The sequence below is a fragment of the Abrus precatorius genome, unplaced genomic scaffold (genome assembly GCF_003935025.1).
Source record: "Abrus precatorius isolate BTA unplaced genomic scaffold, Abrus_2018 Scaffold9, whole genome shotgun sequence".
NCBI classification, from domain to species: Eukaryota; Viridiplantae; Streptophyta; class Magnoliopsida; order Fabales; family Fabaceae; genus Abrus; species Abrus precatorius.
In genome coordinates this window covers 31,097,400-31,115,516 of record NW_020874439.1, presented here as the reverse complement: position 1 = coordinate 31,115,516, position 18,117 = coordinate 31,097,400, and the positions used below count along the sequence as shown (strand labels likewise).

General features: G+C 29.4%; 2 protein-coding genes across 2 annotated transcripts; both read right to left on the bottom strand.

Moving 5' to 3' along the window:
- Positions 1-207: 207 nt before the first annotated feature.
- On the bottom strand, positions 208-1,791 carry LOC113851201 (mitogen-activated protein kinase kinase kinase 18-like). The gene is made up of 2 exons (XM_027481674.1): positions 540-1,791; positions 208-288 (listed from the first exon to the last, which is right to left on the bottom strand). Exons 1-2 carry the CDS (start codon positions 1,776-1,778, stop codon positions 208-210), a joined length of 1,320 nt encoding a protein of 439 aa, XP_027337475.1. The 5' UTR covers positions 1,779-1,791.
- A 4,590-nt stretch (positions 1,792-6,381) lies between these two features.
- LOC113851386 (probable protein phosphatase 2C 25) lies at positions 6,382-8,053 on the bottom strand. Its single transcript, XM_027481850.1, has 4 exons — positions 7,844-8,053; positions 6,979-7,317; positions 6,637-6,816; positions 6,382-6,543 (listed from the first exon to the last, which is right to left on the bottom strand). Exons 1-4 carry the CDS (start codon positions 7,892-7,894, stop codon positions 6,382-6,384), a joined length of 732 nt encoding a protein of 243 aa, XP_027337651.1. The 5' UTR covers positions 7,895-8,053.
- Between the last annotated feature and the right edge of the window lie 10,064 nt (positions 8,054-18,117).

Sequence of the window (18,117 nt, the reverse complement as noted above, 5' to 3'; positions counted from 1 at the left end):
GATATATCATCCCTCCAATCCTACGTCACTTTAACATTGCTTTTAAACAGAATTAATTTCATGAGATGAAACTATTCAAATTCAAAATTGCAACTCTTAATGTACGTTTTAAACTTAAATTTGGAGTTTCCCAATCCAGAAGTTACAACATTATTGACACAAACAAGAGACAGAGCATCACCAATTCACCACACCAATGCATTTGCATCAGGTGTGCATTATGTTAAGCCCAGCAAAGATCACAACCTCATCCAATTCATCGTCCCATATCCCAATGCTCCATTTCAACTACAACATGTGGGGTACATGGTGCAGCCATATCCACTCATGCAATCTCACTATCAAATCTCTACAATGCTGGGTTGCATGTGCTGTGGTCAATTCCAAACAAGCATTCCCTAACTCTAAAACACAAATTCTCGAAACGTTTTTCTCACATGAATAAATAACCCAAAAACATAAATTATATATATATTTAAATACTCCAACAATAAACAATGTGATTTCAATAATTTACAATACAAGTTGTAAAAGCTTGCTTTCATTATTCCGTTATTCCTATCCACATTTTCCCACCCATAACTACAGCTCCAACCAGCTACACTTTCTTTGCGGTTCCACTCACTCTCGCCTTCATCTCGCCACTGCACCAAATTACATGTTTCCAAATTTACCCTTTTTTTTTCGGAATATGAATATTCCGAATTTGCCCCTTTATTAATTTCCTGTTCTACCCTCGTGATCGTTGAATTTTCCCAATATGTCCCTTCTCTAACGCCCTCAGAACCCTCAACTGCCACCGTCGATTCCGCGGCAAAAGCCATTGCCCTCACCGCCATCCAGCCTTGTGTTTCCCAATTTGCCCTAACGCTCATTGCCAATTTACCAATTCTATCCCTAGCTGAATTTTCAGTTTCAGTTCTCGTTTCTTCTTCTTCTTCGAACTCGGCAAACTCTGAGTCAACTCGGTCGAGAACACACCGAGGCGACGATTCCACGACTTCGCTGGCGGAACACGGCAACAAAAATGGATGCTGCAGCAGCTGATCGCAGCTCCACCGCCGGCGTGGTTCCCTTCTCAGACACTTCTCTAGGAAATCCCGGCCGAGTTCAGACAACCTAGTCGGAAACGCCGGCAACTCGCCGGAGTAACCGATTCGTCTCAGCGCGTCAACGGCGTTTCCCTGCCACGCCGGTTTTCCTGTGAGCATTTCGATCAGCGTGCATCCCAGCGACCACACGTCAGACTCCGGCCCCTGATACTCCCCGCGAATCACCTCCGGGGCCATCCAAAGAGGACTCCCGCGCGGAGACACAGGCGGCAACTCGTCGCTGGAAAATTCCACCGCCGATCCGAAGTCGGCGAGCTTGCAGCCGCTGGCTCCGACGAGGACATTCTTCCCCTTCACGTCACGGTGAACGACGCTGTTAGAGTGCACGTGTTGCAGAGCGCTCACCAAGCACCACGTGTAGTGTCTTACTAAAATCTCGTCCATGTCACCATCCACGTCAGCAAGTGTGCCACCTGGCAGGTACTCCAAGTGGAGGTTCCGGTGCTCGCACGTGGCGTCATCGCCAAGGAAAGTCACCACGTGCGGCGAGGACATGCGTTGGAGGATCCGAATCTCATTCTCTAACGCTTCGAGTTGACCCGGGAGACCCGTTTTGAGATTCACGGACTTCACCGCGAACAGGAAACCGTCGAATTTGCGAAGCGCGATGCTAACGCTGCCAAACGCGCCCTTACCTATACACTTCCCTCTTATCCAAGAACCCATTCAAATAAATGAAATAATGTGTTTTATGTTTCTTAGTGTCCAATTGCTGAGGATGAAACTATATATAGTGGGTGTTTGCTGTGTTTGGTCTCACACTCGACCTTTTAATTTTTGTATTTTTTTCCTTTTATGTCCAACGTGGAATTTTATGAAAGTGGATAAATAACAAAAACGGTGGTCGAAAAGGTTTCAAATTGCCAAGTTCTTGACGTAAACGAGGGGTAAAGAAAGGATTGAATATATATTTTTTTTAAGGGTGTTTTAATCCTTATCCATTTTAATTTTATATTTACCTTTACCCATTTTACTTTTACGTGGAATAATTACGCAATTATTCATTGTATATAAGATGAAATCAGTTAGGGGTTTGGTTTTATTACCTTCCAAGAGAACTTTTTTAGTTAAATTTTCCTTTAGCTAAGGAACAATATCAATTAGAACATGTGGCTGTAGTGAGGAATTTGGCCTTTTTCTGGTTGAGTGGTTATTATTTTAGGCTAAGAGGAACAGAACACAGTAAAATAGAAGTGGGCAAGAGAGGCTGGTAGAGGAGATCCCATTCCATGATGCTTGTGTGTGGCTTTTAGCCACACAATATTTTGTTAGAGTGCAAGTCTCTTGACGTGCACCACCAGCATCCATTAGATATGTATATTAGATTAGATGCTATTGTCCCAAATGTAATGAAAATTATTTTATTTGGTTTCTTTTGCTGAGAATTTTGTTGCATGTGAATACTTTATTTTTTTGGTAAGGGCCCCAAATCTAGACGTATCTTTTTGAAGATCAGAACCAAGCTTGCATCATAGGATTTCCTTCTTTGTTTCTCCTTGACATTTTAATACGCTATTTAGAACCCTCACATTACCTATTTTCCCTTGTGACAAATTATTATACAAAATTAATTAAGGGGAAGATAAGCGTGTCCTTTTATGAATTGCTTTTATCTTTCTTTTCTTTTCTTTCCACTGATTTCGTGCATGCAAATCAAAACTCAAGTTCAGTGGACTTAAAACTATTGTAGTAGTGCCACTTGTCATCACGTGAATGCTTGTGGGGGACATTGGAATCAAATTGACCCAAAAGGGATTTAAAAAAATGAACACAACAGCGTTACGCAGGGGGAAAGGGAAATGAAAGGAGGGGTAGTCCACATAACATTACTTTTTGCACAAAACTAGATATGTGTAAGGAAAAACGAAGTTTGAAAAGGAAATTTGGATCCAATTCAACATGATTCTGCATTTTGTTTTCTTAATTCATGAAGAAAAGCTCGAAAAGGCAACAAGTAGAAGCAAATTGAGTTTGTAGCACTTTGCCATTTGGCTTGCGTAGACACAACTTGGAGGGTGGTGGTGCCTTCCACCATCAAATGGATAAGGATTAGTGGGGAGTGGTCTCTATATTGCAAGCACATATTGACGCGTAGCAAATGATTTCTTAGTAAACTTCAATTTTGATCATTTTCACATGACGACACCAAGGTGAAGACTCAGCATTATGTAGAAATATGGAATATAAATGTGTTGTATTTTACTCGGTTACACATGCTTTGGTTTGGATGAGGTAGTTGTTAAGACGGTTAGCAAAGTGCTTCATGACTTTGACTTGCATATTTTGTGACGCCATAAATCATTTATCTTTATTTAAAATAATTTCTTTTCAGAAAAAACAATTTAAAAAAAAATTAGTCAATAGATAATTAAAAAAAATCATTTTTTATTTATCTTGGGTGGCCCTGATCTGTGTCTGTAAACGCAGCCCAAATAGTAGAAGACGACATGTACTAGATATCACTAACGTTGGTTGGGATTGGATATTCGAGTTAGTTGCATGATCATGCTTCTCCTATATTATACTATTTCCAAGGACACACACTAACCATAGTGCGCACAACTCTTCAAACCTTAAAGAGAACAAGTTGCGTCTACAAGAAAGTGGCCGCAAACTGAAAACTTGTGTGAATTAAGTTCCTCAAAGCTCCCTTTGGCCCCATTCATACCCAGTCTATCTCAAGTCAAACCACATCAAATATCATTTTCTCATCATCACTTCATTGTTGTTCAATACATATATATCAATACTTAATGTCTCGTTTCTTATTTAATAAAATCGTACATGTATTTTCTTAAAATTGTAAAATACTAGACTAAAAATTAAATATATTATTTTTATTGTTATTTCTTGTCTCACGTAATTAAATGAACGGAGTACAAGTTAAGATCACTCTTTATGTAAAATTAACTTAGATAATAATACGTTATATGCAAACTCCAATAAGTTTTTAAGACTTTCAAATGAAATTTATTTGTTACTTCATAAAATAAAATTAGTAAGGATCCATTTAATTTAAATTTCATAAGAAATGACATCAAAACGATTTGTTTAAAATTTGATTTTAAATAAAAAGTAGTTTTTACTTAGAAAAATTAATCTTACTTAAAAGACAAAGTATTATTCTTTTATATATGTATGCGTTTGACTTATGTATCTCGCACCTTAAATCAATTTGTATATTTAACAATAAAATAAAATAACTTCACTTTATTAAAAATCAAAACTATTCACTACACAGCAACATATTGAGTTGTAGAACTTCATTGAATTCTTTTGATGCAAATGGGATTTGAATTAGGCTACATCCAGATAGGTTATACACAATGGGTGAAAAAGTATTTGCAGTCAACCATCCCCCACGTTGTTTTGTGGTGACAAGAAGGTGATTCATATTATTCAACATTCATGTGTGGTTGCCGTAAACAAAAATGAGTGCACGCTATGCAGCACATATATATGCAAGATATTCTATATCTTTATTTGGTCCATAGTGGACATTTTCTATGCTTCTAATGGCCACGAAACTTGGTCAATTCTTTTACCAAATTGTGATTATGGTTCTAAACAATCGCTTTCCCACTAGTTCTCAAAATTTCGTAAGAAGAGTTATTTTTTTCCCTTGGTGTCATAAACTTTATGCATGTTTGACCTTATCTCAATTTCAGCTCCCCAAACAAAACAATAACTATATTCCCATTGTTTCATTTCAATGCTTTACGAAGTCAACTCATGAGAGAGGAAAAGTATAATAAAAGTCAGAAGTTGGCAAACCATTCATATTCCAACAATTTCACTCATGAAAAGTTCGAAAACATTGGAAGACTTTGTCTATTAATTTTCAAACAAAAATATAAAATATGTGTTCGTAGCAATTTTGCTTTAAAATTTTATGATGAGCTGTTATTTGTTTAATCCAAAACCTGTTACACATCCTACTTTCTCGAAGCATTGACGTAGGGTTGCCTCCCATTGTTTTATAAATAAATTTGATTTGGTTTTTTAATAAAAGATTAGGGAACAGAGGTTGCTTCTTAATTTCACCCACGTACGGCAGATCTTAGCGAACATACAACTAAACTTATAAAATATCTACCAATAAAAGGATTTATTTAAGTTATTCTATGAAATAAATAAATCTCACTTTAAGTAGTTACACTAACGGGATTTTATATATAAAAAATAAAATAAAAAGTAATGTAAATATTAATCTTATGAATCTGTATAAAATGTAATTATTTAAAAGTAAATTAGACAAAACTCCAAAAAAAAAAAAAATGTCCGTGATACACAAACTCTTTTTCAATGTTTGATCTGGCGTTGCTTGAGGCAACTTTATTTACTACATAAAACACATTTATATATAATTATAGAAGAGATAATTTATTAAAAATTTGAATTCAAGTTCCTTAAGATTATAGATATCTAATGATGAAGGAAATCAAATAAAATAAAATGTTATATTATTATTATTTGAATATTCATAAAACCTAAAAAAATGACTGATTCGGTCTTTACATCCTATAGAGAATAAAATAATAAATGAAATGAAATCCAAGGTTACATTTTATTTCATCTTACTTTAAATAATTTAATCAATAAAATTCAATATAATTTCATCTTCATTTTATCTCTTCTATTTATTTAAACATAACCATAATCTCTTCCGAAGTAAAGGGGATCATATATACTCCTGTTAATCTTGTGTCTAACCCACAATTAATTCGAGAGAATTATATAAATAAGCAGCATCATTTGGTTTGGCTGTTACATCTTGTAAGATAGATAGTTAATTAGAATTATTGTTTTCAACTTAACGTTAAGTATCCAGAGAGAGAGAGAGAGAGACGAGGCACTTGATAACTTCAATTAAGAACATGAATTACATAAAATAATGAAACACTTATTTTCAACGTAGCCAAATGGACTAATGAAACATTTTTGCATGAGGATATAAGTTGAACCCTCGGTGACTATATTTTACATCCCAAAAATGCTTATTGCATCAAAAAGGTCATTCTACCCAAAAACTGCTTTAACTTAGTGCTAAAATCTCCTATGTTCCCCACAGCTAAGGGTCACCAGTGTTATCACTCGTTGGATATGTACAAATTAAAAGTAGGTACTCCTAATTTCAGTACACCAGCTTCTTTCCTTTAATCGTAATCTAACATTCATCATCTTATAGAATGCTAAGATTCAAGAAGAAAGATGGAGGAGGCCCCCTTTACCCTCCTCCCAAGCTTTCTCCACTTGTATCAATGAGACTTCAAATATAATTTTGCAATTTGATAATCATAACACTTATATCATCCACAGAGCCTCGTGACACAGATAAATCAACAAGCTTTTTGCAAGCCACCAATGGTTGTTGTCTATTGCTCTCTACACATAAAGGACGAGCAATATCCACTGCTTCCTGGTTACTAACCTGAAAAAACAATATTCAAATAATCAGTTAATAGTTAAGTAATAATCATATAAAAGAAACTACTAAATAATTGCTCAAATCATATATGCATACCTTTTCCCATAATCCATCTGAAGCTAAGATTAACAAGTCATGTTGAGTTTCAATTCTGAGAACTTTGGTCTCAGGTTCTGCTATCACCCATTGTTTAAGGTGTCTATCTCCAATTCCTCTAGAAACAGCCAATGATCCCTGGATCCTCCAAACACCACGACACATATCAACATAGCCACCCTACAAAAAAGTCAACAAGTGTCAAATTAAGAACTTGAATGAGAACATACTCAAACCAACACGTTAATTTCCAATGATCAAAGACAAATAGAAAATCGTATCAGGATACATGGTTATTTAAACACAAATCCAAACATAGCTTTAAGTCAATTGGTTAATTACCTGAGTCTCAATTCTGTCCCTTTCATCTTCCCTTGAAGGCTTGTGATCAGATGTGAGGGCTTCTGCAACACCCCCTCTGCTAATGACAGCACGACAATCACCAACATTGGACACAACAAGGTTACCATTCCTAATCAACGCTGTTACACAGCAAGAGCCACCATTAAGATCCTCCTTCAAGAAATCAGAATCTGTGTTGAGGTATCCATGCTTCACTGCCTCCTCAATGTCACTCTCATCTCTCCCAATGACTTCATCCAACACATTCTTTTCTAAGTTATGTGCAGCAAACTCCGAAGCTTCTGTTCCCCCATGCCCATCAAATATACCAAAAAAAGCCTGTAACAATAAAAAAAAAATTTCATGTTAGAACTCGTTGCATTTGCATCCATTTGGCTCATTAAAAATAAAAAGCAAATTTCATTCCACTTACTATTATTAGTTGCTTAATTTCAGTATTAACATATTTAAAAAGTCATTGTTCCAAATTTACTTGCTTCAGCTATCTATACACATTGCAAGACCAAGATAAGATTTTATCTTCAAATAACAATTGCTCAAAGCGCTGAACTTAAACTTAAAGCTCTACCACTTTTACTCATGAAAACGTGTAAGGCAAGAAGATCTTATAAATTTGAAAATTAATCTTCCTAGAACCCAATTTTTTCAAGCCAAATATTTGCCTTAAAACTCTACATAAATTATTAATTAGAACATTCAAAATGGACCTATAAAAATTCACCACTATTCAATTCTTCGAAGCCTGTAACTTTTTGACAACTCCACGTCCCAGATACACACGCAATCCAATACCAAAGTTACAAAACAAAAGTTTTTTTTAATTTTTTATTTTATTTCTAATTACCTGTTTTGGTTCTCCATGAAGATCAACGGCAGCAGAGTAACGATCCTCCATGTGGGGTCTCTTTCCTCTCTTGCAATACACGGAAAACCCACGTCCCTCAACCTCGACGACGTCACTCGCCGGCGAAGTCGCCGGCGGCGGGACCTCAAAAGTGAGAGAAGAAGCTATGGGAATGTGAAGCTTGGCGGGTCTCTTCCTCTTCAATAGGGGTGAAGAGGGTGGTGAACAAGACGGCGTCGTTGAAGGCGTAGTATTGAGAATTGGAAGAGAGAGAGTGAGAGGTTCTGGGGTTGAAGAGTTGTTGTTGTCGTAGAAGAGAGGAAACGCAGAGGAACTTTGAACTGCTACGGAACAAGACATGTTGCAATCAATGACAACGTTGGAACTATGGTTCTCGTTCTTGTTCTTCTTCTTGTTGTTTATTTTGTTCCTTTGTATCCACTGTGTTGTGCAATGACGAGAGGGAGAGCGAAAAATCAGGGTGGTATTTAAAGGAGAGAATGTGTGTCGTGGCGAAGGGTCAAAGTGGGCCCCACTTTTTTTTTTCCCTCCTCTGATTTAGAGACCCTATCATTTTTTTTCATTGAATTATAAACACACAAAATGAGAAGAAAAAAGAAAAAATACAATAAGTAACGCGATTAAAAAGGGTAAATTTAATTTTTGTAAATAGTTATTTTTAATTATTAAATGATGGGAAAGTATTTGAAGGGAATGGTGAAATGTTAATGTTAAAAGGTTCATTGATGTTTGACCACATCTTTTGTGGGGGCACGCCGCTCCAGAATAGGCAACGAGGTTCCAAATTGAATGGCCGGTTTCTAGAATTTTGGAATCAGCACACAGCCACGCTGGACTCGTTCTTCTCTTAATTTTATTCCATTTTTTAAACGTGGTTTTTCAAGTATGCAATAATATTTCTGATAATATATCATATAATAAGAATATCTTACTCACTAATTTTTTTGTGTACTTAACATACACGTTAAAAAATTATTTATATATTGGAACGTTTTGTATCTTTTTTATTATTTTAATATATATATATATATATATATTTAGGTGTTATATATATATATATATATAGGTATAGTTAAGAATAATACTTAAATAATTTTAATTTGAGATGTTAAGATAATAAATAATTTAAAACTTTTCACACTTTTTAAGGTTAAGAAAATGGTGGAAGTTCCATTTACTTAACTAGAAGGACAAACTCCATTTATAATAGTTATACAAGCAAAGTCTATGTTGTAAAAACAGTTCAAAGTTTTATAGTCGAGTAATGATATATTGTCCTAGTAAACTTTGCATCAATCATTTTAATATATCAAAGACAAAAAAATATTTAACACTTTTTACACAATAAATAAGAATATTAAGAAGAAATATCATACAACTTTAAAATTATTTCTTTATTTTTACGAACGGATGTTATGTGACCCTCAAATGCTTCTTTTTTTTTTTTTTTGGTCAAATATTATTTAGGACTAAACTTAGAGTTTTATTTCAACGTGGTTAATATTCAATTAAACTTAGAGTTTTATTTCAATAAGTTTCAAAATATTAAATATAAAATTTTAATTGGTGAACAATACTAACAGCTTTTAAAAATAGTACCTAAATTTTGTCTTAATATTTATTATTGTCATTAACTAAATTAAAAAAACTCAGTTATTATAAGAAAACAAACCAATAAAAGAGATGATAAATTAAGAAGGCAAGAACTTGTCAAAAAGTTTCAGAAAATGAATCAAATATGAAAGAATAATTTTCCGTATCCTTCTCTGAATCGTTAAGCATGGCCTACTAATTTCTATTATAGTGTAAGATAAGTAAATTTTAAAGATGGTTTTCATGACTGCGTTGTAAACCGGCATCAAAATCTGTAAACAATTTAACGTTGACTAAAACAAGTGATCAATTTCCTTTTCTCAAAATATAAAAGATGATTAGAAAATAAAAAATAGTTTTGAATGTGTATTGAAGTAGCACTGTGTGGAGGTTTGACTTAATCACTGTTCTCTTTGTTGGCTAATTAAGATTTGTTTGTGGTTTTGAGCGCAGGCAACCGTTATTTGGGGTTGGTGGCAGTTGCCAAGGTCAATTCCATCTCATCTTCTCTTATCTGCTGGCCACTGATGTGGACATTTTCCAACGTTTAACATTCTTTTTTAATTCAATGTTTATTTTAATTTTTTGCATCATGATGTATCAAAGTTATAATTTTTTTATAAACTCTTTCAAACATTCCTTTAATTTGGTTACATGATTCATATGAAAAAATGCTGATAAAATTGTACTTAAAATTTTGATTAAAAAATATCTTAAAGACACTACTTAACAAAAATATTTATTATTAATTGCCCAGTATAAGAAATTAGAATCCTAATAACAATTTTAATTCTATCCGAAGCTTACCTTTCCTTAATTTCTTCCTTCTTAATACTCTTTGACTCAGCTATTATTATTTATGAAATAGTCATTGATATTATAAATTTATGATAATCTTTGGCAGTGCTGGCATTTTAGATGTGGGAGAATGAGTTTGTAAGCATGTGTGGAATAAGCAACCATGCAGCCGTTCTTGTAGTTATTCCAAAGCCATTTAATATCTTCAGTCTAGTGTCGACATCATTTTAATTAATTAAGGATCCAATTATCATAAACCATCAATTCTTTCTAATTAATGGAAAATTTCCACTCTATAGTCTATAAAAATTAAATACCTTTATAAAAACTTACAAGGTTTTCACGGGGCTAATTCTATGCAGGCTTATCTGTCATTAGAGGAGGTCAATCATTCTACTTTGAAAAATTGGCTGGGTATCATTATATATATATATATATATATATATATTCTGCTTGCTTCAGATTAATTCTTTGAAACATTCGCATGCATATCATCCAGTGTAGCAGTTGCTCATGGCATTTATTTATTTTATTGAAAATTATTATTAATTAATAAGTATTTTATGTATTATATGAGTTTTGTAAATGTAAATAAAATTTTAAATATCAATAAAAACTACATTTAATATTTTTTATAAATTATGTATATGTATAATTATTTAATTTTAAAATATTTTACAATATATATATACACACACACATGTTCAAAGATAAAGTATTTATTATTTAACATTATAAAAAAATGGATAATTAATTCAAAAATTTTGAATTGAAAAAATAAATAAATGAGGTCATCATTATTTAAGAAAAATAAAACTTATTTCACCATTAAAATTTATATTTTAATTTCACATATAATTAAATTTAAATTTAATTTATTCAAGAATATGAATAATCAATATTTTAAAATAAAATAAAAATTTATTGAAAGTAATTAATTTTAGAGTTTTTGAAAAGTATAAGTAATTGCTTACTGGTTTTCATTGTATATATAATTTATTAAATATGATTAAAAACATATTAAATGCATAAAAATTATTAGAAAGGATACACATAAAAACTATAATTACCATTGAATTTTGGTCATTCTTCAAATCACGCAATAAGAAAACCTGTTACAGCACAAGATTAAATCCTCATGTGATAGGAACTAAAAGAGAGTGGTAACCTCAATTCGAGGGAAAGTAACTTCCACAAAATAATAATAAAAATAATTGATTTGTTCTTATGGCCTAATTACACTGTAATACTTCTCCTTTATATAAGAAAACATGTTTAAAAAAAAGTCACATCAGATGACATCTTTTGTATTAAATTCTTAACAACCCAGAAGTCTTAAAAATGAAAGAAATAACTAATTAAAAATAGATACATGAATGATTAAGTAAATACCAAGAAAACACGATAAAGTAAGAATATAAATTAAACTTTCTCTCACTTTTAAATTAATATTTTTATAATTTTTAATAAATTTTGACTAATAATTAAAAATATGTTAAGTAAGATGTAGAGCAGAATCTCAGCTTTATAATTAGTTTCGGAAATTAAGGGCAATAGGCTGAAATTCACACCGTCCTTTCTTACTGGGGTGATTGTGGTCAATTTTGGTGATTTCTGACCTATCAGCTTCTCAAGACTTTTCTTTGCTATTTTCAAATGTTATTATACCTTTTTTCTTTCCACTGTTGTTTTTGTTCAATTGTAACCAAATTAAATAAATTGTCAATGAAACTTCAAATCATTGTCTTTTTTATTCAAATATACTTCATAATTACACCATAACATATAATTAATTTTATTCCTTAAAGTAAAAACAAGATTTCACCCAAAAAAAAGTAAAAACAGGATATAACAATATTATAACTGCAAATTATTTTGGGATATACTCAAGAGTAAGGAATCAAACTCGATCGTTTTGGGATATACACCAAAAGTTATCAACATTGCTTTAAATTATTTTCTCTTTGGGGTTACATTTGGTGTTCAGGAGGTAAGTCTCTTACTGGTTCTTCTTCATTAACCTAAATTTTTAAGTAAAATAGTATTATTCTTAATTATTGATGATCGGCTCAGTTTGCATTCATTGGCAATAGATATAATTTTTTATTTTTTTGGTAATATGTAATGAGTTAAATATTCATACACTGTTAGTGTAAGACTTTTTATACTATTAATCCATTATAAATTATTTTAGGTATGACTTTTAAAGTGATTATTATAAAAATTAATAATTCTTAACAATATGATAATTATTCAATGATTGAACAAGAATATTAAAAAAGTATATTATTTGTCTATTTCAATTAAGTTTATAGATATAATTATTCTCATTACAATGACTTATATACCAATAATTACCTTTATATATTGCTTAATAAAAAATGTAATTTATTTAGAGAGAGAAAAATGTGAAAGAAGAAGACACAGTCCCCTAACATGAATAACAATATGACAATCATTTTTGCAACTGCGATTAAGATTTACCCTCACATACTGTTATTGCCCTTTAGTAATATGCCATTATTGGTAGCTTATAACAACACCATGTTTAAAGTTTAAGATTAGGAGGAGGGGTTGGATGCGTATGTGGACCATCATAGTCTATATCTGCCAAATGCCTTTCTGAATTTTCTGTGAAATCCAAAAGGAAAAAAATAAAAATAAAACATGAATATTTTTTAACAAAATAACCAAATAAATATCGTTTAAGATAACAATTATTTAAATTCAATCAAAAGTTGATCAGATCATCTTATTGCTGAAAACTCAGGATAACAATTTTGATGTAATTATAAAAGCTTGTATATTATCAATGAATCATACAGTGCATACACTCTATAATATAATTAAAAACACAATAATGTTCCAAAGGTGCGTTTTAATTAGATTTTTTTAAAAAAAAATAGTAATGAACTAAATTTAAAATTATGAACAAAAAATTAACTAATCTTCTATAAAATAAATAAATAATAACCCCCTCCCAATATCCCGAGTTTTTTTATTTATTTATTTAAGAATTTTCTAAAATAAATTTTAAAAAAATACCTACCCGTGAAAGAAGACTTGACATATGCTGGAATCTTGTGGGTGAGTGTGTCTTTGTAATATGGCAATGATTGAGAGTTATGGTGATGATTTGGAGATGAGATCTTGGGTAGGTCTTCGAAGTCCCCAAGTGGTTTTAGGTCTAAATATACATAAAATTGAGAAGAATAGTTAGAAATTTCTTACAAAATCTGAAAGGCAATTAGAAATATATTTTTAAAGGTAGAGAGATATAAATATGATAAAATATTCTCAATATGACTATAATTTTGCATGCACACATATACCTGTGAGGATGCTACGACCAAAGCAAGCCATAGCAAAGGCAAAGATGAAACAAAGATACAAAAAACCTGAAGAAGCCATTTCTATTTTTCTTTTCTTTCTAATGAGGAATTGCTACTGTCGAGTCGTGTCCTTATAATGCAATTTGAAAATAATTTATCACAGCAATATTAATTTGAATTCATTGGAGAGAAGAAATATGAATTTTAAATTTTAAATAATTTACTTTTTATGTTTAATTTATTATTATTTGAACGTTTTATTTATGGAAATGATTAAATAATAATGAATGTGGAAAATTGAATACTTTATAAATTATAAAGATTCGGTTATAAGTTTTTAAATCAGAGGAATAAAACCCTACGGTCCTACAAATTAATTCAATTAATATTATTAAAATACATACATTAAATTTATAGATTTAAATAAAAACAAGCTTTGAAATTCTTTTAAACCAAAATAATATTATAAAAAGAAATAAATCTGCTGCAAGTTTTAACATTATTAGTTATATATATTTAATTTCTAAAAAGTAAAACGTTTAATGAAATTTTTGTCTTTTACACTTTTTTAAATGTATATTTTATTATTAAAATTATCTAAGAATAATATGTAAATTTACACTCTTCCACTGTAACTGTTTTATTTTATTTTATTTTTTAATTTTATTCTAAATTTTTAAAGAACATAATTATTACTTAATTTTTTAATTACTTTATATAAACTTTAAATTTCTTATAAATACTTGCATTTATATTTATAAAATTTGTAATATTTAATCTATTATTTGCAAACCTCTTAACCAAAAATTCTCAAAATTTACATATATCTAATTTTATGCGAGAAACAAATTGTTATTTTTTTCAGAAATTACAAACTCTATTACCTTTATTTTTTTTCTCTCAAAATTTATATTATTTCAAATTCTTTTTTAACTTCTTTCTTTGGTTAATTATATAGTTGAAATACATATTATAATTAATTTAATCTTTATTAATGTATTATATTTAATTAATTTTATAATTATGCAAAATTCTTAATTTTATGTCTTTGATTTTTATAATATATTTTAATATTTTATATTTATTTTAAATAAAATATATGCTCAATTATTATGGGATATATATATATATATATATATATATAAACCAAAATTTTTCTTAAATAGTGATATGAAATTCAAGTCTCAAAAATATAGTTGTACTAAAAATTGGTAGAAAAATATTAGACCGCCTTTAATAACCTTATCTTGAGCTTGAATAAGGTAGGTAATTAGATCCTAATTTGTTAACATTAATTTAAATAATTTTCTTTTGTTTTTTCAGGTCAAACGTGCTGTTTTGTAAGGAGGTGTTGTTTGAGAACCGATGTAATTTTCAAATAAGTGGATAATTGTCTTGACTGCCAATCAAAGTGCAGTCAATAAGAAGTATTTTTTAATTAAATTAAAAAGCATAAAAAGAACAAACTATTCCATTAAGATCAGCAGGTTATTATTCTCTATTATTATGAATAATTGGCATGACGTTTCTTTTTTCAAATTAAAATTTTTGACATCACCCAAATTAGCATAGCTAACCCTTAATTAATACTACCCAATTAATGGTGGTTTATTAATAGTTCCTCCAAGCATGATAGTCTACATCTACGACCACCGTTTCTGGATTCTCTGAAAAGCAAATAAGGTTTATTTTGTTTCTCCGATCCTTTTAAGCATTTGCTAAAGTAAACTTTAAACAGCGTTACTTACCCTTAACATATGAAGTCTTGGAAATGCAGTGATGATTCAGAATGATGGTCATGAATTGAAGGCGATGAGGGCTTGACTAGATCGATATGCTCCAAGATCACTAGTGGTTTATGCAAAAGGTATATACAAATTATTACATATATGACAATAATATGCTGCATATACCTGAGGGGATGGAACGAGCAAAGCAAGTTATAGCAAAGGCAAACATGAAAGACACACACAGAAAATTGGGTGGAGAAGCCATCTTCAAGTTTTTGGAGATATTGCTGCTAAACTTGAGAAGATATTACTACTCTGTTGTTGTAAACTACGTCTTTATATAACTGGCCTTTCAATCAATGCTATTTTACCACATTTATGTCATATTAAATTATTAATGTATATATATAATATCAGTTAACATTCTCATTATAAATTTTTTATTTTATATATAATATATTTTCTTATATGGTATATTAATTTTATAAAATATTTTTAAAATAATTTTGTTAATAAAAAATATTTACATCTTTGAGATATAAAATTATATCGTTATTTAAAACTTTCAACTATAAAATTTAAATACATATATTTTAACAAAAAATTAACATGAAAATGTATCAAAATTTTTTGTAAAATGTGTAATTATTAATATAATAATTATAAATTATATTTTTCATTATTATAAATCATCATTGTATCATATTAAAATATTATATTAATATTTGAGTATTAACGAATTAAAGATTATCTTGTGGAGTTTTGATAAATTTTTTATTTTTTAGATAAATAATAATTTTTTTATTTTTAAAAAAATAGTTTTCAATAATTATTTTTACACTAATTATTTCTCAAACATTCTCTAACTACTACAGTTGGTGTTTAGATGTGCATTAACTGTTAGAGGATTTTTTTTAACCCACGTCACTAGTTGTCTATTATTAAAAATATGTTTAATTTTTGTTTTTCTATATCAAATATAATTTTGTTTTCAAACTTATGTTTTAAAAGTTAAAGGATACAAATTTATATTAAATTATTCATTGTAAATTTAAATGTAAATTTCTTTGAGATAAAAATTTTAAATACAAATAATTTTTTTTAAAATTATTATTAACCAAAATTACACGTTGTAAAATCAAATATCTTATTCGTATTAAATGTTTGTGGATATCAATGAAGAAATTTTTTTTAAAAAAAATATTGAATGACCATCAAATTGCATTCCCATTAATATATAAATAATTTCTTTTAACATTGTATATCATAAAAAATTATGTATTGTAAATTTATATTAAAAATATATTTAATAGTGTCAATGCAATAAATTATATTAAATTATGTAATTTTCAATAAAAACTTATTATATATATATATATATATATATTTATCGTGTGTAATATTTTAAATGTTAAAAATTGATATATAAATAAGTTACAAAGAAACTAAATTGAAGAATGAAAAACAATGTGAAAAACTAGGCAATATTCTGTTAGAGGTTAAATTGCAAGACAAAAGATAATGCAAAAAATTAACAAGAAAAATTAAAAATTCAAAAACTAAATTACATGACCTTTAAAATCATGTACTATTTTTCAGGTTCATTTAAAGTATTATATAAACTACTCTTAAAATTTTTCGGAAAATAAAAAATATTAATCATTTTTAATTTATGAAAAAAAATTATATATTTTATTTAATTTTTTCTTTACTGTAAAGACTTTCGAAGAAGTTTAAGCAAACTTTGGCTTAACCCTTAATAACTTCACTTTTATTTTATCATTCCACCGGTTTTCTTTGACTACCAGCCAATATATCTTAACTTTTCAATTTTCAGTTACACAGATGAAATGTAATTTAAATTTTTGTTTGGAGTGTTCCATTGACAACATAATAACATTTTAAAAATCATAGAAATATAGCTCATACAAAAAATTATTTGGTGTTATCATCAGCTCTTAATTATAGGAACAATGGCAGAAACTTGATTACCATTCTTAGAGTAAATAAAACTTGGTCGTGTCTTTCTTCTAATTCTTCATTGTTAATCTAAATTTTCCTAGTAAAAGTATTTTTATTCTTTTTTACACCTTTGATTGGCAGTCAAGATAATCTACACAATGACATAGATGCAAATTAACTATTATTATTATTATTATTAAATAAGAAATATATTTTTATTTAATTAAAAAGTGTGAAAGAATCATACTTGACGGGACAACTATTGCATAAAAAAAAAGAAATAAAAACAAGAGTTTCAATCAGTTTATAAAAACTTATTATAAAGAATCATTATTAAAGTTTATCAAAGAAGATTAAAAAAATAGTTAAAAAAAATATTAAACTATATTTAAATTCAAAGTCATTTACGCAGAAAGTATTAATACCTTAATACATCTGTTAAATAAAATAATAATTTTTAATTAATTATGTAAAATTATTTTAACTTTAAAATATTTATAATTTATAAGTAGGTTAATATACTCTTAATCGAAAGTCACACTCTCTTAATATGCATAATCGTAACATTACAATTTTTTTTGTTGGCACATTTACAATATGATAATTTAAAATTATGACATTTCTTGGTCCAATGACATGACTATGTTTAAATTTGAAACTTCTAAATTAATTGCGATGAGGAGGGGGACTTGGGTGCGTATGTGGGCCTTCATAGTCTAGATCTGCCACCAGCCTTTCTGAATTATCTGTAAATAACATATTAATTACATAAAAAAAAACCCAAATTAGAAGGATTCAAGTTCATATCATCATGTAAATAAGAACCATAAGTTCAAAT

Excerpts from the sequence above, each read along its gene's own strand:
- LOC113851201 (XM_027481674.1), bottom strand. The coding sequence starts at position 1,778 with ATGGGTTCTTGGATAAGAGGGAAGTGTATAGGTAAGGGCGCGTTTGGC. Across the intron at positions 289-539 it reads GGAATAACGGAATAATGAAA|TTGAAATGGAGCATTGGGAT; the intron begins GCAAGCTTTTAC and ends CACATGTTGTAG.
- LOC113851386 (XM_027481850.1), bottom strand. The coding sequence starts at position 7,894 with ATGGAGGATCGTTACTCTGCTGCCGTTGATCTTCATGGAGAACCAAAA. Across the intron at positions 6,817-6,978 it reads GGGACAGAATTGAGACTCAG|GGTGGCTATGTTGATATGTG; the intron begins GTAATTAACCAA and ends ACTTTTTTGTAG. Across the intron at positions 6,544-6,636 it reads CAGATGGATTATGGGAAAAG|GTTAGTAACCAGGAAGCAGT; the intron begins GTATGCATATAT and ends TTGTTTTTTCAG.